Source organism: Stomoxys calcitrans, chromosome 5 (assembly GCF_963082655.1).
Source record: "Stomoxys calcitrans chromosome 5, idStoCalc2.1, whole genome shotgun sequence".
NCBI lineage: Eukaryota > Metazoa > Arthropoda > Insecta > Diptera > Muscidae > Stomoxys > Stomoxys calcitrans.
The window spans coordinates 158,110,989-158,138,704 of NC_081556.1; the positions used below are offsets into that span (position 1 = coordinate 158,110,989).

General features: G+C 39.0%; 1 protein-coding gene and 1 long non-coding RNA gene across 3 annotated transcripts in view; one reads left to right on the top strand and one right to left on the bottom strand.

Moving 5' to 3' along the window:
- Window positions 1-6,634: 6,634 nt before the first annotated feature.
- LOC106095957 (serine protease filzig) overlaps window positions 6,635-27,716 on the bottom strand; it is a 60,668-nt gene continuing 39,586 nt past the window's right edge. For both annotated transcript variants that reach the window (XM_013263419.2, XM_013263418.2), the window contains exons 3-8: window positions 13,102-16,572; window positions 12,477-12,663; window positions 12,186-12,370; window positions 11,999-12,114; window positions 7,285-7,404; window positions 6,635-7,135 (exon numbers count right to left, since the gene is read on the bottom strand). In XM_013263419.2, the coding sequence (XP_013118873.2) occupies window positions 6,971-7,135; window positions 7,285-7,404; window positions 11,999-12,114; window positions 12,186-12,370; window positions 12,477-12,663; window positions 13,102-16,572 (4,244 nt within the window). In that variant the 3' untranslated portion in view covers window positions 6,635-6,970. The remainder of the gene's footprint in view (window positions 7,136-7,284; window positions 7,405-11,998; window positions 12,115-12,185; window positions 12,371-12,476; window positions 12,664-13,101; window positions 16,573-27,716) is intronic.
- LOC131997791 (uncharacterized) lies at window positions 21,377-22,694 on the top strand. Its single transcript, XR_009398421.1, has 2 exons — window positions 21,377-21,503; window positions 21,585-22,694. It is a non-coding gene; the product is annotated as an uncharacterized LOC131997791 (long non-coding RNA).

Consider the following 27,716-nt stretch of genomic DNA (forward strand, 5'->3'; position numbering starts at 1 on the left):
ATTTGCTTTCGAGCAGTTTAAAACACACCAAAATAGTGTTTATTGTAGCTGCTCAAAAGTTCAATTTGAAAATCTATGTATATGGGAACTCGTTAGATCGTCTTGCAATTTCACAGCTATCAGGGGTATATACACTTTACAGTGGTTCAAATAAAATGACAAAGTTAGTAAATCCCTATTCTATTGTGTAGGACATAGAAAATTTGCATTACAAATTACAGTGCAAAGTAAATTCATGTTTTCATTGAACCAAATTATTACTGGCAGTTAAAGAGAACAACCCATAAAGAAGATACTGCCGAAGAACAAGAGCCAGAAACATACAAAGATCCGCAGCTCACTACTGAAGCTTTTGCTAACTCAAAGTTGGAAATTGACAGCGATGATGGTTTAGCGGATCTACAATGAAATCCAAATAAAATATAATATATTAAAAAAATTGTATGTTTGTATGACGGCGCCATCTAGCGTCAGCTAGAGATAAAAATAAGCAAGGAAACGCAAGTCTGGTAGCGGCTCCTTTAAAATAATCTACACTATAAGATATAATTATTTAGACGCTATAGCTACATTTGAATTTTGCACTTGAATTTTGGACTTTGGCAAACGTGTTCAGATGGATAATGCAATAATCCATTACAACTTCGTAGATATCCATGATTGCGATGTTTATATATAACAAGCTGGCCCGGTGCGCTTCGCTACACCATAAAATGGCTTTTTGAAAATGGACTTTTCTTTAAAAGTACGTTTACATTGGCCACTAAATCCGGATTTATGGCCTTTCGAGATTTAAGTGCTAAATCCTGCTTTTTTGCAGAATTTACCATACAAAAATATATCACATTTTTGCAGGATTTATTTTTAAATCCCAAATAAATCCGATTTCATGGCTGAATAGTCAATATAAGTACCTAAATATACAATTGTTTTCAAGAATTGTGTATGGATGTGTGTGATGTGTACATTCATGTATACGGTTTTGGATTTAGTTAAATACAAATTACAAAAATTTCAATGTAAACGTGCTATAAGGATTTTTAAGCTGGTGGTCAAGACATTCAAAGCTACAGGTCTCGTTCAGATCCACACTAATTATTATTTTTATTGTATTGGTTATTTACTTTCAAAATTAAATTTCCATATTGTCTCAATTGGTCCTAAGTGAAGGGTTTTTTTTGGGATGGGAGACCCCCGAACACTTAGGGTGCAATTTGAATGACAAGTTCGTATTCTACTCTGAAATGCCTTTCATTTGATACCCATATTGTCCCTATCGGTAAACATGTCCGTTCGGGTGGGTTTTGGGATGGGGCGTCCCCCCCAAAATTTTATACCAATTTCGTGTTTTTGGGGTGTTATAAGGTGACATAAAAAATTTCGCTTAAATCGGTGCACCCATCTCCCAGATTTTGAATTGCTGATACCAGTGGAGTATATCTTCCTAAGCTAGTGAGCCAGTTTACCGGACAACGGTAAAAGCGGTGATACTTTACATTTGGAGGCCACCTTAGCGGAGAGGTTAGCATGTACACCTTTGACGCTGGACGCCTGGGTTCGAATCCTGGAGAGAAAATCAGAAAAATTTTCAGCGGTGGATAACCGCCTTCTAATTCTGGCGACATTAGTGAGGTACTATGACATTTGAAAAAATGTTACGGCAGCGAAGAGATGCCATTAAAAAACTTCACCGAAGAACGCCGTTCGGACTCGGCTATAAAAACGAGGCTCCATATCATTTAGCTTATACTTGACTTGGACAGCACTCATTGATATGTGAGAATGTTCCATGTTCCTTAATGGAATATTCATGGGCAAATTTGCAATTTTGATACTTTGCATTTGGTCGCCCATTGAATACTTGATCAGCGACATCGAGTGGAGAGTCAGTGAGAGGCTGGGCGGCATCGCACAGTGGTCCCGCCCATACGACAAAATAAAAAACCGATGTCGGTGATCAATGCTTTTATTTTGGTCAATTTTCTACGAATATTTCAAACTATTTAACTATAACCAATTTTTCGCAAATTATAACGGTACTTTTGCCTAAACGATTTTTTGACAGACTGTCCATAAAGTTTTAACAACTTTCATAGCCTGATACAGCGACCGTATGTATATACATTTTATTTGAAAGCCTAGAATCTCTATAAAACGAAAATGTTGGAAGTTGCATGCGAAGTGACGTAACCTAATGTGAGAATTAACTAAATATTGAGCTGACACATAGGTTAAACTTTAGTAATTATTTTAAGATGCTTATAAATTGTTATAACTTGTTGTGTCGTTAAATAATCTACATTCTTTTCGTTTTACAATATATATACTCTGTTTAATTTCCAGGCGTTGATGTTTTTTGGTTCGCTGTAGGCGGAGTTAATTTATTTCGTACTATTTTATACTTTTTTTGTAGGTTAGGTTGAAAAGAGGGTGCGCCCCATGCCACTATGGACATACACCTAAGCCAGTCATCGGCTTATTGTGCGCTCTAAATACTAAAAAAGTAACCACGAAAAAGAAAATCTAAGTTAGGAATTATGTGCTACTTTTTTGTAACATCCTGGGAATTTGCAAGGATCTCCGCTTGATACACACTGCAGTGGTCGGGTAACCTTTTCGATATGACCAATTAAATTTTTTCAAATTACAGCCCAAAGCCTACCCGGTAGTTTAGTTCGGCATTGTCCGTGTAGAAGTCTATGTAACTTCTATTACCGGGGATATCGTAGTTCCAAACGGTTCTATCAGGAAAAGTGGTACAGTACTTTTTATCGAAAGCGGCTCAGGCAGGGTGTAATCCACATTGCCTGGAACATTGGACATTGTATCAAGGATAATACAGTGTCCGTAGCTGCCACATGACCAAAGAAAAAGCTCCCTTAGCTTCACAGCAGTGGTCGCACTAATTTGTCTCGCCACAATGTCTAGCGGCATTTGGTGTAGCACTAAATTCAGTGCATGAGATGGTGTCGTCCTTAGTGCGGCTGTGATGCACAAACACCATTCTTTGGATCCGGTTGAGTATTGAACAGAAGGTGGACTTTTGAAGCGCCGTCCACCAGACCACAACACCATATAGCATGACACGCGGTCTAAATGCTGATCCAAGCAGAATATATCTCCCTTAGCCTAAAATAAGCTTACGAAACGCTACAGATATATCGGTCTTGGTAGCTGAAGCCTAATATGGTCCGACTTGAATTTATGAAATATTATATTGGAGTGCAACTCCTTAAATTGGGAGATCATTCTATATAGCAGTTACTATTACTAGTTCTCAATTTCCCATTAACATTCTATTAAGGAACAGGGGATAGTTCTGTCATATCAATGAGTGCAGTCCGATTAAAGTTTTGGCTCAAATGATAGATTAGGTTAGGTTGAAAAAAGGGTGCGGATATAAATCTGCCCATGCCACTATGGACATACACCTAAGCCAGTAAACAAATCTGTGCTACTTACAACATTCTAAATTGTTTCGCATAACACGTCCTTAAGTTGGTTCATGTTTGGTATTGTATACCCACCTAATTATAGGTGTATGTTAGCCGCCGGGCAATGAAATAGGAATTGCTAGAAGGTCTCATCATCTTCCCCACATGCTATCACTTGCCGCACCGATTTTTCATAAGTAAGTTATTAAGTCCGAACTTCCCTATGTCAAGGGAAGGTCGGTGGAGACTGTCCTGCACGATCTTGTGAATAAAAAAATGGAAGAACCTTTAGAACCAAACGTACATCCTGGTGGTATGCGTTGACATCGAGGGGTCTTTTAACAATGTGCGGACCGACTTGCTGATTCGATCCTTAAACCAGTACCGGGTGGACCCGGTCCTTAGAGACTTGTGTGTCCCATGGCATAAATATAAGGGAGAAAGTGGCACAAGGCACGCCACACGGGGGCATTTTATCGCCACTTCTTTGGCTGACCACCAGATGCTGACTGAGGAGGGATTTGAACTCGTCTGCTACGCAGACGATATTATTGGATATGGACGATATGCGGATTTTTCAGGTCGGCCAAATGAAGTTGATGATGACCAAATCAAAGCATTAATCGAATTGGATCGTCATGTAACTGAGCGTGAGATAGGAGAGAAGTTAAATATATCAAAATCAACCGTTCATTATCACATAAAAAGTCTTGGACTGGTAAAAAAGCTTGATATTTGGGTTCCGCATGTATTGAAAGAAATTCATTTAACAAACCGAATCAACGCTGTGATATGCACCTTAAACGCAATGAATTCGATCCGTTTTTCAAACGAATCATAACTGGAGATGAAAATTGGATTGTTTACAACAACGTTAGTCGAAAACGATCATGGTCCAAGCTTGGTGAACCACCTTCAAACCACTTCAAAGGCTGATATCCACCAAAAGAAGGTTATGCTATCTGTTTGGTGGGATTGGTAGGGTGTGGTATATTTTGAGCTGCTTCCAAGGAACCAAACGATTAATTCGGATGTTTACTGTCAACAATTGGACAAATTGAATACAGCCATCAAGGAGAAGCGACCAGAATTGGTCAATCGTAAAGGTGTCATATTCCACCAGGACAACGCTAGACCGCACACATCTTTGGTCACTCGCCAAAAACTGAGTGAGCTAGGCTGGGAACTTTTGATGCATCCACCATATAGCCCTGACCTTGCACCATCAGACTACCATTTATTTCGATCTTTGCAGAACTCCTTAAATGGTAAAACTTTCGGCAATGATGAGGCTATAAAATCGCACTTGGTTCAGTTTTTTGCAGATAAAGGCCAAAAGTTCTATGAGCGTGGAATACTAAATTTGCCTGGAATTATATAATTATATATTTGATTAAAGTTCATTCTAAGTTTTATTAAAAATGCATTTACTTTCTTTTAAAAAATCCGCTATTACTTTTTGGGCAACCCTAATAAAACTTTTAAGGGCTAAGGATCCGAATGATCTATGCAGAAGGGCCAAAAGGGTCTTGCATATGGCATATGACTGGGCTAGACCTAGAGGTCTCAATGTTAACCCAGAGAAGACTGAAATATGCCTGTTCACGAGGAAGACGAAGGTGGGCCAATTTAACGCACCACGTCTTCTCAATAAGACGATTTCGATATCTGACAAGGTCAAATAGTTAGGTGTGATCTTTCGTAGGCTCGAAATAGGGCCTGAATCCGAGGAAAGTCTACTGGCTCTACAGGAGCGTACCAATACTTACCTAGTAGTAGTTTGGTGGACATAAGGTGATCATAAGGACCATACAACAGGTTCAGAGAACATGTGGTCTTGGCATAGGCGAAGCGAGGAGGACCACTCGCACTAGGGCACTGGAGACTATTCTAATAGATATCCGACCCATTGACATACAGATTAAGTGTGAGACCATTGCGGCTATGAGACTTAAAGCGATGGAAGCAGCTCATACCATCGCGGTATAATCGAGGCGACGATAGGAAACCTGGAGGGAAGGGAAGAGGTTTCCTATCGGAAACCTGAGAGGAACCTTAAAGTCGAGTGCGAGACACTGCTGCCAACGGCACAGTCTTGGATTGATGGAACCCTAGTATTGCCACCTGGAAGATCATGTTCCACGGATGGATCAAAGCTAGAGGACAGAGTGGGCCTGGGGGTCTAAATTGAGAACCCAGGGACTGAGAACTGTTTTAGACTGCCTGACAATAATACGGTCCTGATAAACCCGAAGCCTTTCGGGTTTAGGCAGTCCGAGTTAAGGGAATGGGCAATGAATGCGCATGCAACATTGTGGAACAGCGAAATGGTCGGTAGGTCCAGATGGTGAGAAGAAGAAGGTATTACTGAAAGGAAGTAAGAAGAAGGTCAGTATAGCTATTGGTATCATAACGGGAAACTTAGGACTACGTGATCAGTTATGTAAAATCGATGCGGCTAGTGATAGCATGTATAGGGCATGCGAGGAAGATGATGAGACGTTGGAGCATTACCTTTGCCATTGTCCGGCTTTCGCGCCTAACAGATACTGGCACTTAGGTGGAGACACAATACCAGACATGAACCAACTTAGGGGAGTGGTATTGAAAACAATTAACGATGTTTTAAGTAGCACGGAATTCCTTACTTACAATCTTCTTTTAAGAGGTTACTTTACAGTTTTTAGAGCGCACAACAAGCCAATCGGCTGGCTTAGGTATATGTTCATAGTGGAAATGGGGCGGATTAATATCTGCACCTTCTTTTCACCCTAACCTAACCTATTAAGTTGTTGTGTGAGTTGGAGGCCACCGTAGCGCAGAGGTTAGCATGTCCGCCTATAACGCTGAAAGCCTGAGTTCGAATCCTGGCGAGAACATCAACAAATTTTTCATAGGTGGGTGGTTGTTCTCTTACTAATGCTGGCTTCATCATCCCTCCCTATATCAAATAATTTTGTCTCCATGACATTATTAAATTTGATTTCATTTATTCAGGTGACATAAACATATGATTTCGGGTATCTTTTTGTTTTTTGCTATACATACCGGATGTGAATAGATCACATCGCTGAGTTGGGGGTTGTGTGGTAAATGTCTTAAGAAATGAGCTAAATATATAAATAAATAAATAATAAATTTACTACATTTAAACAATAAATTAACTAATATCAAAATCTTCATCGTCATCGTAAATAAATAAATAAATAAATACACACTGCATTGACGTCTGTTCAAACTTCAATAAATATTAAATATAATAAATAATTAAATACGTAACCATAAATGTAGTGTTATAGTGTTGCAAAACAAATGTGGACTACTTATGAGCTAAGTACTTAGATGTACGAGAGTTAAGTTTAAGTAGATGATGCCCCCTTTTTAATGAATTTTTGTTTTTTTTTTTTTTGTTTTACTAAAACCAAACACCTTAAAATTAGATGGTTGCTCCCTTGTGTTCGGATCACTCGGAACACACTCGTTGTCTCGAAACCAGGTAGACAATTGGATTGCGGAAAGAGGGGAAATTTGGATTTCTATTTCACTCCAGTTATGCTTCTCAACCAGGGTTTGTAGTATGTGGTGCGCATATAGACTCCTGGCAGATACGGCGCAGCACACTTAATACCATGGGACACAGTGCCAGCTAATTCATAGCGACCATCGGGACGCTGCAGAACCAAAGGACCGCCACTGTCACCCTAAGAGGGCAAGAGAGAGAAAAACAAAATTAGTTGCGTTTTTCTTCAGCACTATAAAATGCATGTCAAATGGAAAACACAAACTTCCATTATATTTCTAAAATGTCTAACTTCCGACGACACCCATTACCGCTGGGTAATGAACTTACCTCACAGGAATCCTTTAATCCTGTAGCATAACCAGCACACAAGAAAGAGTTGAGAATTTTCTTATTGTGTCCTCCAGTATTGAACATTTCCTGGCAGACACTGTTCTCAATGACAGGTACCTGCAATGGAAAAATCAAAGAAATTTAAAAAAAAAAAATCACAAGATTGGTTTTCATTTGTAATAAAGGAAGCATTCTAGCCTAAATAGTTAAAAAAAATTTCCCCACTAAGATACCGCAAAGGAAAAGAATTCACATGGATAGCTATCAATCACCGGCTACAACATAATCCAATTGCTAAAATAAGTTCTTAATGATCTTTTGACATGGCTTTGGACGTTTGAATCCTATTAGCAGAGTCACTAGGTTCTCAATTCAATATCCAGTTCACTCAATAGGAAAACACATACGATGGAAAACAACAACCAATGTGAAAGGTGTCGAACTTGGTTAGTGTTATACTCACATCGTAAACACGTTTTCGCGGTATATTCGACCTACCAATATATGACCCTTGAAGTGTACAAACCTAATGTGCTTAAATAAGTCCCTTAACCAAGAACTAAACTCGTACCACAGTGGTTGGTGTGTTTCGATCTCTGGCTTTCCTTTGCCATTGCAAGAAATCTTCGATCAGTTAGTTCGCCTCGAAAGACAAACAGACGAAGAATTATGAAAGAAATGATCGTTGCCCCATCAGAGCTCAGACGAGCCCATTGACGTAGCACTAAGCGACCCCAGGCGAATCTGTAGAACCCCCCAGAATTTTCGTTAGTATTTACAATTGTTAACAATTAATTGAATTCCATTGCAGAATTTCAAATCTTCCGATTTTTAAAATAAACATTTGGGAAAACTTTATACGGAAGTCGTTCGCGTACTTTATTTGCAAAACACTGGAAAGTGAGACGAACTGAGAAGCTGCATAATTTATTGGAGGGTTTTTCCATATGCCTATTTAAGCCTTATATTCTTTTACAAATACTCTGAGATAATTCCACAAGCTATCGTCATATTTACTACCTCAAAAAAAATTAAAATACGACAAAATTTTTTAAAAGAAAACTTACTAAATCCTTACCTAGCCGAACAAAGTTGAAAAAAAATTAGTTAGCTCAATGTTTATACCCTATACCACCACTATGGTACAGAGTATTATAAGTTTGTGCATTTGTTTGCAACGCTAAGAAGGAGAAGAGCTAGACCCATTTTTAAGTATATCGATCAGCTGAGAATAGCCTCCTGATTCGATGTAGCCATGTCCCTCTGTCTGTCTGTCCCTCTGTCCCTCTGTCTGTCTGTCCCTCTGTCTGTCTGTCCCTCTGTCCGTCTGTCCCTCTGTCCGTGTATTATTGCGATCAAGGTACGGGTCGCATTTATACTCCGATTATCATGAAATATTGCATATGTCACTTCTTTAGCCCAAGGACGAAAGCTATTGATTTTTCCAAAATCGGCCAGATTTAGATATAGCTACCATATATATCTTTCATCCGATATGGAATTTTAAGGCTGTAGAAGCCACAAATTTGATTCGATCTTTACAAAATTTGGCACGTGGTGTTTTATTTGACGTCTACATATGTGCGTAAAATTTCGTCAAAATCGGTCCAGATTTAGATATAGCTCCCATGTATATCTTTCATCCGATATGGAATTTTGAGGCTGCAATAGCCACAATTTTGGTCCTATCTCTACAAAACGAAGTAAAACGTGTTTTATATGGCGTCCTAATATCTGTGCGAAATTTCATTAAAATCATATCAGATTTAGATATAGCTCCCATATATATCTTCCATCCGATATGGCGTTTTAAGGCTGTAGAATCCAAAATTTTGGTCCGATTTTTACAAAATTTAGCATGAGTTGTTTTATTTGGCGTCCCAATACATGCGCAAAGGTTTTATTCAATATTTCAAGAGGGGTGCAAAATTAAAGTCTGGCTAGATTTGGACATTGGTTCTATATATTAAAATTAGTACGTAAACTAGGTGGGGTTTGCCTTTCCTTAGTGGTTTTATTTTAAAAACGTTTATATTATAGAGTAAAACAACAATTAAACTTCCAAAATGTGGTTTTATGAATGTAAATAGACATATATATATATATATATATATATATATCATTGGCAGCTATATCTAAATCTGAACCGAATTTTTCAAATTTCGCTTCTAGGTCTCAAAAGTCACTTATGCCAAGGTTTTAAGATAATTCAGTCGAACACCTTGTATACAAAAGTAGATGGACGGACAGAAGAATATGGCCAAGTAGAACCAGGAAGTGATTCTGAGCGTATTGATATATGTAGAAATGGGAATCTTTGCAGCTGAATGCGAATTAACATTCATTACCCGATTTCCCTAAAATTCGGCACATTGAGTTGCACTAAGACATTCGTGCTGGCTAAGCCGAAGTCCCGATTGAAGGCCTTTCACCCACAAATGGCGAATTTATTAACCGATTTTGCTGCAATTAAGTACGGTGAGCAGCTTAAATTAAACTTCTTTACATTCTTCCCGAATATGGTGCACATCAGATTTGAATATAGCTGTCCATCCATTCCATTTGTTACCCCATGTTGATAACATTTTGAACAGAGAATCGTGCCGAGCTATGCCCAGATCGGATATACACTGATGATTAAAACATTTGCAACCAGGGCTGCGGAGTCGGAGTCTTGGAGTTGGCGTCCAGAAATTTATCTCGACTCCAACTAACAATAAAGCAGTAAAAAATGTTTTGAACAAAAAAAAAATGTATCAAAAAATTTTTTTGAAGTAAAAAAAATGTTGATATTTTTTTATTATATCGTTGTGTTCAATTTAGCTATGCCCAGATCGGATATACACTGGTGCAACCAGGGCTGCGGAGTGGGAGTCTTGGAGTTGGCGTCCAGAAAATTATATCGACTCCAACTAACAATAAAGCAGTAAAAAATGTTTTGAACAAAAAAAAAATGTATCAAAAAATTTTTTTGAAGTAAAAAAAATGTTGATATTTTTTTATTATATCGTTGTGTTCAATTTAGCTATGCCCAGATCGGATATACACTGGTGATTAAAACATTTGCAACCAGGGCTGCGGAGTCGGAGTCTTGGAGTTGGCGTCCAGAAATTTATCTCGACTCCAACTAACAATAAAGCAGTAAAAAATGTTTTGCACAAAAAAAAATTTTATCAAAAAAATTTTTTAAGTAAAAAAAAAAATGTTGATTTTTTTTTATTATATCGTTGTGTTCAATTTTGCTGTTTTTGAATTCAAGCTCAAGGTATTTGTGGTTCTCATTTAAATTATTTCTCGAAATTTCGTATATAAAAATCGTGGTTTGTTTTCATTTGGATGTATGATATCTTGAAAATGCAATTTTTGCCATGAAAATTCCATTGAGCAACAGGGCCAAACTTCTCATATATCAATGAGTGCAGTCCGATTCAAGTTTAAGCTCAATGATAAGGTACCTCCTTTTTATAGCCGAGTCCGAACGGCGCAGTGCGACACCTCTTTGGAGAGAAATTTTACATGGCATAGTACCCCACAAATGTTGCCAGCATTAGGATGGGAAAACCACCGCTGAAATTTTTTTCTGATGGTCTCGCCAGGATTCGAACCCGGTCGTTCAGCGTCATAGGCGGACATGCTAACCTCTGCGCTACGGTGGCCTCCGAGGCCACTAAGAAGTAGTTATGAAGAATCTCATGCGCATAGCCTCATTCGTTCGAACGCTATCGTGATTTTGGCTATCTTTTGAACGGTTGGAGGAAAATGGGTAGACTGACTTAGCCCATTAACGACGAATGGGTAGAAGAATACCTAAGAATAGAAATGTCTTAGAAAAATTCTAGCTCGAGTTAGGAAAGATGTAATCTACTAAAATTTGGATTGGTGTAAAGTAAACGAATGAAACTAGTAAAAAAATTTTTCCCGTCATAGAAGGTCATGTTTTGGGGGGAAAATTGGCTTGTCAAATGTCGGCAAATTTTGTGTAGCTCAAAAAATCAAACAAAATTTTTTCTCAAAATTCGTAGGAGTGAGATTTCTGGAAACTTTTTAGAGTCTTGTCGCATTTGAAGGTTTATATATAATAAAATAGTCATTAAAATCCACGTTTCTTCGCTAAATGGTCTTAAAATATTAGGAAAATATTTTTTAATATAAAAGTATATTGGCTTTGGAAATTAAAGGCATTTTTTTAAATTTTTTATCTTGTGATTTTTTTTTTAATTTAAAAAATAAAGGCCTGAGCCAATACTTGTTATTTTTTTTTAATTTATCTTAACTATTAAAAAAAACAATTGGACAAAACATTTTAAACTAGAACAAATTCCTCAATGCCACTTGACCCTTACAAAATTTGTTAGGGCTGTCAAAAGCCACCTTTGGTCTCAAACAAATTTCGTAGAAGTATTTTTTTTTTAGTTTTTGGTTGCGCTGTAGCACACCCATGGACGAGCCGAACTTTTGGGTAGCCACCATGATGGATATTTTTATAATTTCATTAGAAGCCATCTTCATTTTCCTGTTCCTGCGGAATCACAATGTAGAAACATATTTTGTTGAATGTGTTTGCAGACTGCAACTAGAACCTAACCTAATGTAGCTACCCTAACCTAATGTAAAGTGCTGTATATATATCACCAAATATAACACTCAATGTACGCTTTGTCCAACATCTGGATGGATTTTTTTCCAACCCATTTATTTATAGACGACTTACTTGAACTTCCTGTAGAACAGAAGGAACTCCTCCACCGTACTTCAAACGGCCCCAGCCTGTAACGGTGGCCATGCGGCCAGTGAAATCAGCCGTATCCGATGGCATGCAAATTGGTACTGCAATTACAACAAACGACATACATTTGTAGTTCATTCATCTTTAGGTGTGATAATGGTGCATAACTTACCGATATGGGTATCGAACTGGACAGGACTTTCTAGTTCGAGGAGAGCAATGTCATTTTCGAATGTGGCTGGATCATATTGACGATGAACTATGACACGCTTGACATTTTTCGTGACTGCTCGTTTACTTTCCAAGTCTCCGGAAATATCGAATTCACCCATAACAGCTACCAGTGAGGCTAAAAAGCTGGAAACAGAGCAGTTAGGAGGGGGAGTGTTGGAGAATGGGGGGAAAAAATAAGGTTATGGGGGAAACCAAGCTGAACTCGAGCGTAGTTCGACCAACTACTTACCCTGGTTGACAGTGGGCGGCTGTTATCACATAACGATTGGTGATAAGAACACCACCACACTTGTTCTTGGTGAAGAGTCCCAACCAGGTCGATTCCCTGACCAAGACTTGCCAAGGATATGCTCCGAAGGTAGCACCTTTACCACCGACAATTCTGCCGGACTTGATGTGTGGTCTGACGCCGCACTCTGTTGATGTGGAGTGAAATGTTTAGGTTAGGAGAAAGGGAAAGTATAGTAAGAACAAAGATGTGATTTTAAACTGTGCTTGTGTGCGTGTGAAGGTGGAGGAGGGTGGACATGTGCGTGTAAATGTTCGAGTGAGTGTGTGGGTGCGGTTGTTAGAACGAGAAGCGGGGTTAATATGGGTTAGAGCTGGGTTGGGCCGGATCGGTTTGGGTCGTGTTAGGGTTGAGATTCTAAGGGCGGAGGAGGTTTTGTGTATTCACAGAATTGCTACCAGGTGGCTTAGTAGACGAACTAGACGCGTTAAGAATTTTTCCAGAGTGAAGAAGGGCAATGAGTGAGTAATGAATTAAGAAGAAAAGAAATTTCTATTGTTCGGATCTGTCCATCTTGTTCAAATAAAAAAAATATTTATTCTTGCTAATTGCACGGCGGACTTACGTATTTTGCGGCCTCCTACTCCCACTCCGTTCTGCGCTTCATCCTCTACGGGAATTTCGTTGTCGCTGGGATTCACATCCTCCTCATCCTCTTCGTCGACCAACTCATCGTTGATGGGCGCCTTGGTGGTGGGGATTCGGCGGGTGGGTTTTCGTGTTGTCGGTTTGCGGGTGGTGGTGGTTGTACGCCTGACAACGGGTTTTTTGGTTGTGGCTTCGGGTTTTCGCGTGGTAGGAGTCTTTTTGGTGGGTGCCTTTGTTGTGTTGCGGGTTACTGGTTTTTTGGTGGTTGCCTTGGGCTTGACTGTGGAGGCTTTCACAGGTTTGCGTGTTGGTTTTTTGCTGGCATCTGTGGAGACTGTGGTAGGCGCCTGATAAGTGTGGACGGGAGCCGTGTTATTGCTCTCATCGATAAAGTCTGCTAAGGCCTCGAAGTTGCCCTGCAGCGACTCCACGATCTTGTGCACCAAGGTGTTCATCTTGTTCTTTAGAATTGTGTCCTCCACAAAGGCTGGAGTGGCAATTTCTAGATCACTGGTGACAGCACTTGAAACTGCGGACATATTCAGATTGGGATTCCTTACTGGAGGGAAATTGACAAAGTCATTGGGTGATGTGAAGGTTTCCTCTTCGGCCGGGGAGCCAACTTTTTCACCGGGCACCGAGAAAGCGGGGTAGGTAGGTGTGGGTCCATAATAACCGGGGAATGCTGGCTTGTCGTCAGCGGGCACTGAGTATACATTTTCGTTAGGCGATTGGGTAAATACCGGTGGCATTGGTTGAGGGGTTTGGACACGGTCAGGAGTGCCATAATATCCCGGATCGTCAAAATCGTTTGAGATGACTGTCGTAATGCCCATGAAGTCGCTTCCCGGAGAACTTTCCATATATCCTGGTCGTCTGGTGGCCATGGTGTCAGTATCCTGATAGGAGTCTGATAAAATGGCGCTTGGCGTCGTTTGCTGCTGCATGGTGTAGGTGGTACTACTGGCCATCGTATTATATTTTGAGGGCTTGGCAGTGAGCAAGCCTGCTGGTCGCTGGGTTGCAGGCTTTTGAACAAATCCTGGTTTCTTGTGGGTATTGTAGGGAGACTGGGGTCGTAGCACAGGCACCGGCGTATCGGCTTGTATCACTAGAGAATTTTCATACAGCGGTGATTCCTGGGTATTAGCAGCGGAGGCTAGGCTTTCAGCGGTGCTGTGGACAAAGGAATCCAATTTGTCATCAGTGGCTATCACCTGCTGTTGCCCACCGTAGTTGTAGTCCATAGTTGAAATGGGCCGAGCTGATGTCGGTCCTGTCAAGTAACTCGTTGAGGAGGGTTTTGAGGTCTGCTTTCGGGTGGGCTTGCGGGTAATGATTGGCCTTGACGTTGAACCCGAGTACTGCGGTTCTTGATGATAGTTAGAGCTGACACTGCTCGAACTGGATGCACCGCTATACTGTGAATCAGCTGTTATTGGCGTTTTCGTTTCGATTAGTGTAGTCGCATAGGGGCTGGTGGTCGTGGCTATTTTATTGTTGCCGTTGGTAGTTGAGGTGGTGATTCTGGTGGGTGGTTTTTTATTATTAGGCCTCTTGGTAACCAAATTTGGCCTGAGTGTAGTCTTCACCGGTTTCTGCGTGGTGGGTTGATACATGGCTGTGGTTATTTTGTGTGTGGTTATGGGCCTATACTCGACGGACGAGTCCAAATTTCCCTCAACTTTGGTAGTGTGTGAGGACACAATAACTTCGTGCGGCACTGGTGGAGCTTGGGGTTGGCCATAGTTTTGGGAGGTAACCACACCTATGTATGTAGCCACGGGATGGGGTTTGTTGGTGTTTGTATTGGATTGGATGTGCTGTTGACCCATTGTCGCATAAGAGCCTGCAGAATTTTTGTCGCTGTCTCCCAATTGGGAGCTGTCGTCGTCAATGTTGGACATGTCAACGGGATATGCGATGCCCATGACTGGCATTTTGTCAAAGTCGGAAGTGGGGTGTGCCGAAGCTTGTTGATCGTTGTAGTTGCTCTCTGGCATGGTATGATCCTCCAACACCAATTCATCAGCATATTGATCACTGGTGGAAGAGGTTGTTGTCGCTTCTTCCGTTGCAAAGCCATACAGGGGCGTGGAAGTCTGCTTCTCATTCTGTTCGATTTCATTGTAGGCCGTCGATGGCTCCTGATTGTAGTTCAGAGCCGGGGAGTTGGTGGCGTTGATAATTTCATAGGCAAAAGTGGACGATTGTGGATTTATGAGATTGTAAGTCGGACCATGGCTGCTGTTGTTCAATTGCTGTATGATGGTCTCGATGGAGTCCACATGAGTTGTAATGGATGAGGAGGTAGTTGTGGCATCGTATGGGTTGGTGGGCCGTTTGCTGGCTTCGTAGATGTTCTCTTGATTGTCGGGGGCCGGCACAATTACCGGTTGTGGCCCATAGCCTGTGGAGAATTGCAAATCATTTTCGTTTTCCACTAAAACTGTATCGGCTCCAGGATGCGTTATATCACTGTGGCTGAAGGATACGGAGTTGTAGACCGCATTTGTGCTCTGTGACTGCGTGTCCGCCGCCTGATGTTTGGTGTTCTCAATAGCATTCACATTCGTATCGGATTGATGTTGCTGAATAGGATGTGTGGCTTCTGTAGGCGTAGGGGCAGCAGGCGATGCCGCATGATCCTCCTCAAATGACTCAGACTCTGAACTGATGTGCTCCGTCAGGCTGTTGACAATCTTTGTGGGTATTTCGGTGGTAAACGAGATCTGATTGTTGCCTTCATCTTCCGGTGGCAAGGTATTTAAGGCTTGCAACACAAAGTCATCATTTTGTGGAGCCTGAGGACTTGCTGACGACGATAATGATGATGATGATGAGGGGGAGACCTTAACCGCTTCATTGTTCATGGACATTTTGGGCGGTTCACTTTGCGCATTGTTTTGATTTTCCAGACTAGACATGGAGCTGGAGTCAGCTTCGGTGCTAGCACTAGATTGGGTATTCTCTGTTGAGATTTCACCCTGCGAACTACTTGGCTGCTCGGAGATATCCTGCAACTGTTGACTTTCATCGTTGGCATGATAGTCCCCGCTAAGATTGCCGGTACCATAGCCATTCTCCTGCGAGTGAGACTGGGCTTGCGCTGAATTCTCAGCGAAATTCTCATAGGCCTGCGACACCAATTTGTTAGTTTCGTTCTCCTGCTGTTGTATCTTATTCTGCTGATACTGGTGATAGTAGGCATTTTGAGCGTCGTATAGGAGTGTGCTCTCTGGCTGCTGTGCCTTGGGCACTTGGCAGCATGCCCCAAAGAGGAAGCCATCCATACAGGCACCCACCACTTCGCCATTGCGTTGGGCACACTCATGATTGAACATGCATATCGTGGGCCCATTGGCCCTTGGATCTGTCACCGGCAGCGTTTTGGTAGCTCGACATTGTTTGGGTGTAATGCGATAACCGCCAAATAATTTCCGTGGAACTGCAATGAAAATTGAATAAAACTATGAATGAATATTCACAGAAGCGTACCAGTTTAATAACAGCATTATAAAAACGTAATTTTTAAAATTATTTTCGTTGCCCATTCAATTATATTGTGGTCACATAACTGCCATTTTTGTTGTTGTTGTATCAGTGTGTTTTAAACAGATGCGGCAGCCCTAGCCGACGAAGGACTTCATCGGGTCAATTGGGAAGGCACAACCGACAGCCATGGCATTGTACTGCTATTATTATTTGGCCTTTGGCCATTCTTTCTGCTTAATTGCAAAATAGAATGAACTAAAGCTGCGTTCAGATTAGTAAAATTTTTGAACCAACATGTTTTTGATCATTTGTGCCCAAAAATATGTCAAATTCGTAAATTCTTGATTTTGTATTCACAGTCGACACATTTTGTTTTTCCAAAAACAAATCAAATAGCGTTTACCAATAAATCAAAAAAGGCTTTTTATTTGCCCTACATTCGATTGCATGTGAAATTTTTGTTTCCTTATTTGATCATACAATTTTTTGTTTTGTTTGTTTGCATTCCATTGAAATATTGATAAATAAATTATTTTAAAACAAGTAAAAGCGTGCTAAGTTCGGCCGGGCCGAATCTTATATACCCTCCACCATGGATCGCATTTGTCGAGTTCTATTCCCGACATCTCTTCGTAGGCAAAAAAAAAGGATAAAAGTAAAGATTTGCTCTGCTATTAGAGCGATATTGAGAAAAGGGCCGGTTCGGAACACAATGAAATTATATGTTGGAGACCTATGGAAAATGACAGCCAATTCGAATAAGAATTGCGCCCTTTGGGGGCTCAAGAAGTAAAATAGAGAGATCGATTTATATGGGAGCTGTATCAGACCATAATAAATACGTATGTTGATGGTCATGAGAGGATCTGTCGTACAAAATGTCAGGCAAATCGGATAAAAATTGCGACACCTAGAGGCTCAAGAAGTCATGATCCCAGATCGGTTTATATGGCAGCTATATAAGGTTATGAACCGATATAATAAAATACGTCATGCAAAGAAGAAGTCAAGGCCCCAGATCGGTTTATATGGAAACTGTATCAGGTTATGGACCGATTTGAACCATACTTGGTACACTTGTTGGATATCATAACAAAACATTTCGTGCAAAATTTCATTCCAATCGGATAAGAATTGCGCCCTCTAGAGGCTGAAGAAGTCAAGATCCAATATCGGTTTATATGGCAACTGTATCAGGTTATGAACCGATTTGAACCAAACTTGCCACAGTTGTTGGATATCATAACAAAACACGTCGTGCAAAATGTAATTCCAATCGGATAAGAATTGCGCCCTCTAGAGGCTCAAGAAGTCAAGATCCATGATCGGCTTTTATGGCAGCTATATCAAAACATGGACTGATATGGCCCATTTACAATCCCAACCGACCTACACTAATATAAAGTATTTGTGCAAAATTTCAAACAGCTAACTTTACTCCTTCGAAAGTTAGCGTGCTTTCGACAGACAGGCGGACGGACGGACATGGCTAGATCGACACAAAATGTCATGACGATCAAGAATATATATACTTTATGGGGTCTCTGACGAATATTTCGAATAGTTACAAACAGAATGACAAAATGAGTATACCCCCACCCTATGGTGGAGGGTATAAAAAAAAAGATTATGGATATACATGAGCATGACGTTAAATAAATTTATAAATAAGAAGAAGTATCAAGTACATAGATACTTGTTAGGGTTAGAAAGGTATATTTGCCACAAATTCTTGAAAGAATTTCTCGTAGGAAAACCTGTACTTTTATCGTAAACAAATTGTAATGTTTTTCATAAATGTTGTTTACTTGGCGAAAATTTCTTTTATGTAAAACGAATTATTTCTTTGCGTGTGGTTGTAAAATTTATAATCTACGAAAAGTTCTACGAATTTTTGACAAAGAAACTATGGGTCTACATCGAAGATGGACACCAACACATATCCTCACATTATTTCCTGTCCATACAAAAAAAAAAAAACAAATAATTCATTAGCCACAAAGGAAGTTTTCGACAAGTAACCTTTTTTCATGAACAATTTTAGGACGTTGTTAACGACAAAATTGCAAGAATTTGTGACGAATACAAAGGATGGATATTTGTTTATTTAAACAATCTGTGTTCTGTAAAAACTCCATATTTGGCAGTGTCTCTTACAAAATTCTCCTCTTCTTCTCCCTCTCCTCCTAAGTTGCATTCAAGTCAGAGATTTTTTGCAAAATTGTAGAAAAAAATAAAGAATGGTGAAATATTGATCTGCGACCCCGTAAAGTTTATATGTTCTTGATCGTCTTGACATTTGAAGTCCATCTATCTGTGGAAATCACGATAGAGGTTGAACATGTTTATATATTCTTCTTATTGATGTGGTAAGCATGTCCACCTATGACGCTGAACGCTTGGGTTCGAATCCTGGCGAGACCATCAGAAAAAATTTTCAGTGGTGGTTTTCCGCTCCTAATGCTGGCAACATTTGTGAGGTGTCGCACTGCGGCACGCCGTTCGGACTCGACTATAAAAAGGAGGGCCCTTACCATTGAGCTTAAACTTGATTCGGTCTGCCCTCATTGATATGTAAGAAGTTTGCCCTGTTCCTTAGTGGAATGTTCATGGGCAAAATTTGCCAAAAATTTGCATTGGAGATTGCACATAAACCGATGTCCCGATTGAGCTGACATTTTGCATGATTGTTTCGTTACGAATCGTGACAAGTGCCTAATCTAGAAGAAATGGTTAGCAGAATCCATGGTGGTGGATTCCCATGATTTGGCTCCGGCGAACTTAGAACGTTTTTACTTGTTATAACTTCTTGTTTTTAGGGTCCAGTATGTACTAGAGTACTAATCATAAATCGATTATAGTGAGCATTTTTTGTAAAACACAAAATGCAAATTTTGCCCATGAACATTCCATTAAGGAACAGGAGCAAACTTCTCACATATCAATGAGTACAGTCAGATTCATGTTTAAGCTCAATGATAAGGGCCCTCATTTTTATAGCCGAGTCCGAACGGCGTGCCGCAATGCGACATCTCTTTCGAGAGAAGTTTTACATGGCATAGTACCTCACAAATGTTGCCAGCGTAGTAGGAGAAAAGCACCGCTGAAAAAATTTTTTTTCTGATGGTCTCTCCAGGATTCGAACCCAGGCGTTCAGCGTCATAGGCTGAAATGCTAACTTCTGCGCTAAGGTGGCCTCCAGCGAGCAAAGTACATCAACGGTTATCGCATTTAATCGATAACTATCCAGTGAAAATTGGTACTAGAAATTTATCTCTAGAAATATTTAGCAGCCAACCCATAATTGCATGAGCTATACGCAAAGAAACGATTCGTTCACATAAAGCAAACTTCTTTTGTGGAAACCGTTGGATTTTGTTTACGAATTTGTGACTTGCGACAAATAAAAAGTTTTTTACCTAGACAATACCTTTCATTCTTGATATATAAAACATGTTAAGATTGGAAAATCTTGTTGCGTTTAGTTGGAAATCGAACCTGTGTTTCATCCATCCCACGACTGTTTGTTTACAAACGCTTGGCCGTATTGCACCAGAGACGCCTATGTATATATTGTACAATGTTTTAAGAATAATTTAAACATATGCAGGATTGGTAGGTCTGATGTTCATAATCGTCGATACTTGAAATTTATAACGGGCGTTCACAAAATCATCTCCGCACGTTGTCAACATTTTAAACAACATTTATTAATGATAATGGCACCATTGGTGCATGATTTTGCAACGTATTTTTCTGCCAGTGTATTGTATCCAAATGTGGAGCAAAGTGTTAGGGGCGCTGCCCTACACGCAAAATACCCAAAGCCAACATGCAGATCGGTCGGACAAGTATAGGGTTCATATGAAACATATTTGTAAGTCAAGTGCGAATCTGATATCCAACTTTGTGACAAGCGACTGGAAGCAGTTCCAGTTCCAAAAAAAAAAAAAAAAAGAATTATATGGTACGGAAATGTAAACTCAATGGCAAAATTTAAAAAATCAATAACTTGATTGCGGATGAAATTGGCTACTTAGCTTAAAATATTTCTCTCACCGTAAATGAATGCGTCCATGTGTTGCTATAGAAACGATAAAATATGTCATCCCTTGGTGGTGGTATACAGATTGGTGAAATTTTTGAAGAAAAAATGATTGGACTCCATGTCATTGCTCTCTTTGTCCTTATTAACAAAGAATTTCTATTTGCAACATTTTAATAGTTTTTTGTAAATAGACATAAAGTTATGCAATCTGTTAGCTATACACCACCTGTTGACTTAAAATTAATTTGAAACCTTTTCAATGCGAGTAACACAAGACAAATTTGTTCTTCAAAATTACCTCTACGGTGTAGAGACCATTTTCACTATCATCGAAACAGGTTTAAATTACAAATTACCTCGTCATGGCTGCTTCTAATAAACGATTTAAAATTAAATCTTGCGGCATGGTGTTATAAACATAAATTGGGAACTTCTTAACAGCTTAAAATTCTATAATTAGCACCTTCTTTAAAGTGAAGATGAAACTGGGTCACTGATTCCATGTGAAGAAGAAGAAGCTGACAAAAGGTGTTACTGGAACAAGTAAAAGTTTAACAAATTAAATCATGTCACGTTTTGGTGTTTCTTAAATGCTCCAACATGTCATGAGTTAAGGAGAAGATTTGTTATCATTTCAGCGATCACTTCGCATTTTAAAAGACTTTGAGGTTTGTTTTTTTTCTAAACGAATTTTTTCCCATTTTAAAATACATTTAAGTTAGTGAAAGGGTAAAGAAGTTCAAAGTCAAAGTTTTGACGTACAAGCGGTGGCTTCAGCAACCATTTTTGGAGATACAACGAAGTAAAAAAACTCACAATGAACTAATATTGTCTAAGTGAGTCTGTTTAGAAAATAGATTGACACCCTAACCTAACCTAACTATGGGTAACACCTCATTTAAATTTTTGCATTTCAGATTCATTAATTCGTTTAATGAATAAGACACGTTCTTCTTCTTCATTCAATCTGAACGACAAAGACTAAAAGAAGGAGATGAACGCATCGATTATAGAGTAACTAAAACAAACCTATTGTATAGAAAGTTTTGTTCATTAATGCGAGGGTTGCTATTAACATTTTGGATCCGGAAAACGGATTTCTTCAAATAATCATTGAAGGGTGTAATGTTTTTTAAAGGGTGATTTTTTGGCTATTATCCTTTTGGTAACACTGGTTTAAATAGCTCACGCACGTTTCGTATAAGCAAAATTGTCGATTTCGGAGTGAAGACCAGCCAGAAGCATTGCAAGAGCTACCAAGTCACCCAGAAAAATTCGAATGATGCGAATCGTAACGTAACTGTGAATGGTGAGCGTTATAATTAGATGATATCTAACTTTTTTGCCCAAAATGCAAGAGCTTGACTTGCATGACATGTGGTTTCAACAAGACGGGCTTATTGAGAGGCGAGTTCGGTGAATATTTTATTTTACGTTCGGGACCGTTCAAATGGCCGCCTAAATAGTGCAATTTAATGCTATTAGACTATTTTTGTGGGGCTTTGTTAAAGCTCATGTCTATACATGATATAATTACCAGGTAGTGTACCGTAAACAGCTGACTAACATTTTTTCTCGCGAAGTGCATTATCTGTCAACGAGTTTTGGTTGTATGTGTTGTAGTTAAGAACCATAACACACACAAACAACGCAAAATGACGCGAACTAGTAACTTACACAAAATCAGAGTTGCACTAATCACTGATTTTGACAGATAGTGCACTCAACATTTTGTTGTTGGGCAACTGCCACTACCTGTAAATGTGTCTATACAGACAAGCCCGCTTTAATTAACGCATTGGAAGACAACATTGAAGCATTTGTTGGTGAGATACTGGCCGAAATGTTGGGAAGAGTATGCCAAAGTTGGACTGGACCATTTGAGGGGCTGTCACGGTCAACATTTGCATGAAATAATCTTCAAATATTGAATTATGTGAACTGTACTATCGATTCAAATAAAGATTTAATGATTTTTTTTAAACTTTCCTATAGCTCTTAAAAAATCACCCTTTAAAACAACACTATATGATGGTCGTATATTTATTTTGCCAATGTTGAGCGAAGTTCATGTGCCTGTCTGTGCATTGGCATTTCCTTAGAACTTCTCGTACACAGAATAAAATAAAAATCCGTATCAATCACGAAATTAATCAATCCAATTAATGTCTTAATTGAATTTGTTTCAATCACGAAAATGATAATATCAGTAATATCAGAGTTTTTGAAAATGGTGATTAAAAAAATTTTCAATTAAAAATTATATTTCACAATTTTCGTTTGTTTCTCTTTCGAGACAAGCTCAATGATCGGAGATTTTTCTCTGCATTTGTGAAATTTAATGATCTTTGCCCTAACAGGAAAAAAAACTTGAAGATGAAAAAAATTCGGCAGAGCCCGGCCGGGATTCGAACCTGGGCACACGGAGCAACAGCAAGAACCGTTGCCGTAGAGTTCGAAGCCATCAATACAACTTCCAACAGATGCACAGAATCATGTGCATACCATGGAAGTAGTGTAATTGTTGCAGACAAATACACTGTCACTGCACGAAAACATATGCATTGGAAAAAGTACAGCTAATGTTAATGTGGTAATTGTATCATAGACGCGTTTTCGCAATAAATGCGATACAAATGCAACATACCAACGAACGGCCCTTGAAGCCATCACACCTAATATGGTTGAAAGTCTTCTGACCAAAGAGCAAACGTGTCCCATAGTGGTTGGTGTGTCTCTTTCTCGATCTCTGGCTTTCCTTTGCCATTTGCAAAGAAAAATCTCTGATCATTGAGCTCGTCTCGAAAGAGAAACAAACGAAAATTGTGAAATTTAATTATCTTCGGCCTAACAGGCAAAACAAAAAACTTGAAGATGAAAAATATATTTTTTTATTTGTAACTTTATTAGGCCTTGTTTGGCTTAGTTATAGAATCAATAAATTTTAAATTAGACTAAGAATTGCATATTCAATTAAAAAAATGATTGAGAATTTTTGAAATTTCAAACTAATTTTTTAATTGATGCAATTAAAAAATGATTGAAAATTTTGATATTTTGAAATCATTTTTTAATTGCACCAATTAAAGAAATGATTGAAATTTGCTATTAATTTTAATAGGCTCAAAGAGAAAATTAATTGAAAACAAATTTTTGGATAATATGCGCTGTATTGGACGCACTTTCGATTTCAATTTCGATGATACAAGTTTCATCGAGCACGAATTAGATAATAGACAAAAACATCCGCGCGGGATGTTTGTTGATAATATGTAGGACTATGGGTCCTTGAAATGCCCTTCCTATGATCCTACATTGCAGAAATGCAACGGAAAATATTGTTTCCCGAATTATAAAGAAAAGCGTAGAGAGGCGGGTTTGGGTCTAGCTACTGACATATATTGTAGATTTGCCCATGAACATTCCATTGAGAGCCAAACTTCTCATATATCAATGAGCGCTGTCCGATTCAAGTTTAAGCTCGATGATAAGGACATTTATTAATAGTAATTAATACATTTTTATGACAGTAAATTTATGAATTACAGGCATTGGTGAAGTAACTCCAACAGCAAAGCATTTATCTAGAAAATAAGAAGCCGTTCTGCCGTTAATATGCATATTTTGATCATAACTAAGATTAGAATTGCGTCTAGAAGTTTAGGGCCGGGACCACTAACATTTTGTCAATCGATTCATTCGCCAATTCATCGAAAGCATTGTTTTCCCTCTGAAACCGAGTGACAAGCTGTTGGTGGCCCTGGCCGCTAATAACGTGTGGGAGTTTTATGCAAAGAAAAAAGTTAGCCAAAAATTTAAGGTTTTTTAAATTTCGATCGCTGATTGATTCATAATTTACTTTACAGATGGCTGTCCAGTTATAGTTTTTGAAAAATTCTATTTTTAAACATAGCATCTTAACCTAAAAAAACAAAAAAGTTAAGGACGCTCTTATTTTGTGTCTTTAACTAAGGCACACTGTTGTCTTGTCCCAAAAACAATTTTCTTACTTTCAATGATATTTTGACCCTAGTTTTTTGAAAAATTCCATTTTAAACATAGCATCTTAACCTAAAAAACTAAAAATTTAAAGGCGATCCTATTTGTTAGGCTATTTTGCGTCTTTAACTAAGGCCCACTGTTGTCTTGTCCCAAAGTAAATTTTCTTACTTTCAATGACAACAAATAACAACACGCAAAGTTCAGGATCTTTTAACCTACCATATAAAATAAAAATCCTTAATATCAAGGAAAATATCTTTCACCATAGGTAATGTTTCTTTAAAAAAGTTCGAAAATAGATCATCTTTAAACTAAGTTTGCTTATCTTTGGCTCGAAACTCTAAAATAAGGACAACAATATTATGCATGAAACACTTGGTTTCGACTTCTTACATCTATATCCAAAAAGTAGTAGGCCTAGAGAAGAGGCCCCAATTTTTATGGTATTCAAATTTGTATGAAACTAAGAGATAGGCAGACACACATCTCTAAGTGCCCTGAAAATGCATGTCTTCGTCAGTCAAGTCATGTCATAAGTATTGGGTTAGTATTTTTCCTTCCCTCTCTCTACATTATGGCATAAATGAAAAGATAAATCCTTCATTGACCTTTCGACCGAAGAAGCCTCACCGTTACAATATCTGAAGAGTGAAGTGACGATCTAAATCAACCTCAAATTTATTTCGGGGGATTTATTGACATAATTAATAAGAAATGGTATAAAAGACAATGTCAGTGAAAAATTTATTCATACTAGTGAATAACCTGTACATTAATAACCTTCCGACAGCACTTCTGTTGGAAGACTAATAAAAAATAAACATGTCAACATTTCAGCGGGGCTATCTTTTTGGTATTTAAATAAATTTGCCGGCTTAATGGGATTTTGCGATGCGATTCGGTTTCTAGTTGTTGTCTAAGTCAAGCTGCCGACGTCTGCGTCGTCGTCGCAGCCGTCATTGTCACTGTCATCGCATTATTCATTTTTGTTGTATAAGCCCAACAAATAAATGAAGTATTGGGATTAGATTATAAAATGAATTGAAAACAAAAGAAAGACAAAGCCAAGAAGTATCCATTCAACATCGCAACAGTAACCGCAGAAGCACCAACAATGTCTCTTCACAGTCATCGCATTCCATATTCCAAAAATGTCTTTGGGATCGAGCCGAAAACGAGACCAGCAACAGCAACAGCACCAACCGCTAGCCAGCCAGCCAGCAAGCCAAGAGCAACAAACAACACGCCAATGCGAACGACGGTTCGCACAACAAAAAATGAAAGTTCTCATTTACATAATTTCTCATTTGTTTTTCAAATGGTTTCACTTTCTTTGGAACTCTAAAAATTTATTGTACTTCAATTTTGAAATTGCGCTTTTCAATCGAACGAATTGTGCCGTTGACCGTTAGCCTTTTGGCATTTGGACAATAGACTCCTTTGCATGGAATAAATAGGTCCACTCACGCACTTGAAAGCGTTTTATGATCTTACGGTTTACGAGTTTGCATGCACGAAGAGCTACGCAGGCGAATGAAAACCGCTCTCATCCTCAACAAAACACTGAGTCTTTGAAACAATTCCCCACTTGATCCCCACCCAATACATTATGGGATGGCGCATGTTGAAGAGTTCTTTAGCCACAACATTACCTCAATGGCAATAATGACGAGGGCAACAAAGACAACAGCGGTCGTAACTTCAATTTCTTCTTTAACCACCACTACGCACACATAAAAGTTAAGTCTCACAAGTTTGCGCTGTGTGATGTGATTGTAAATGAAGTTACGGGCGGATGGATGGCTCTTTCTGTCTCGAAATGTTTCAAGAGTTTTTTTTTTATTTGGTTTGAATTCTTGAAATCGAAAGTGAAGTGATTACAGATACGATCTGGCCCAAGAGTCTGGCGAGCTGGTGTTTCCAAATGTTGAGTAATCTTTTGAATATTAAATAAGTGGGAAGAATGGGCGGACAGACTACATTTCATTCAAATGTTCACATTTAAGATCTCCCAGAACAACCAAGTGAATGGAAGTTACTTCGTCATTCATTATTCGGCCAAATGAAGTATGAATGTTTATGGCTTTTATGCTATAATAGCCCATAAAGATGTTTTGCACTTTTCGGTTTATCATGATATTTGCGATAGTTTTGTGAATATGTATCGCATATGATCTTATCTTTTGAACAAAATAGGGGTTTCGACCTATTAGGCTTATTATCATGATATTTGTGCTAGTTTTGCGTATATCATATACCTATGATCTAATCTCTCGATCGGAAATGCAATTTAGAGTAAAAAAGGGCAAGCGAGTTGTCAAAGTCATTTCGACATATAAATCAACTTATGCAGAAATTATTTAAACGTGGTGAAAGCAGACAAAAGTACAGATGTGGCCAAGTTTGACCTATTCAATTTGGCACCAGGTCAGCAGAAATCGCTGCCTACGATGAATTCTTCGATTTTTTTGGCCAAACCATATTTCAAGTAAAGAACTGCAAATAAGAACAAACACTTCCAATGTCGATGTAGAAATCCAGAGCAATGGACTTGGTTGGGTCATATCGTGGAGGGCACCGTAGCGCAGAGGTTAGCACGTCCACCTATGACGCTGAACACATGGGTTGAATCCTGGCGAGAACATCGGAAAATAAATTTCAGCGGTGGTCATCTCCTTTCTAAAGTTGGCTAAATTTGAGAGGAACTATGCCAAATACACTGCGGAACGCCGTTTCCGCAAATACACTGCGGAACGCCGTTCGAACTCGGCTATAAAGAGGAGGCCCCTTATCGTTACTTGATTCGGACAGCACTCATTGATATGCACTCACGCCTAGTTTTTATACCCTACACCATCACTGTGGTACAGGGTATTATAAGTTTGTGCATTTGTTTGCAACGCTAAGAAGGAGAAGAGCTAGACCCTAGATAATTATACCGATCGACTCAGAATCACTTTCTGATTCGATTTAGCCATGTCCGATCGTCTGTCCGTCCATGTATTCTTGTAATCAAAGTGCAGGGCGTATTTGGTGCACAATCATCA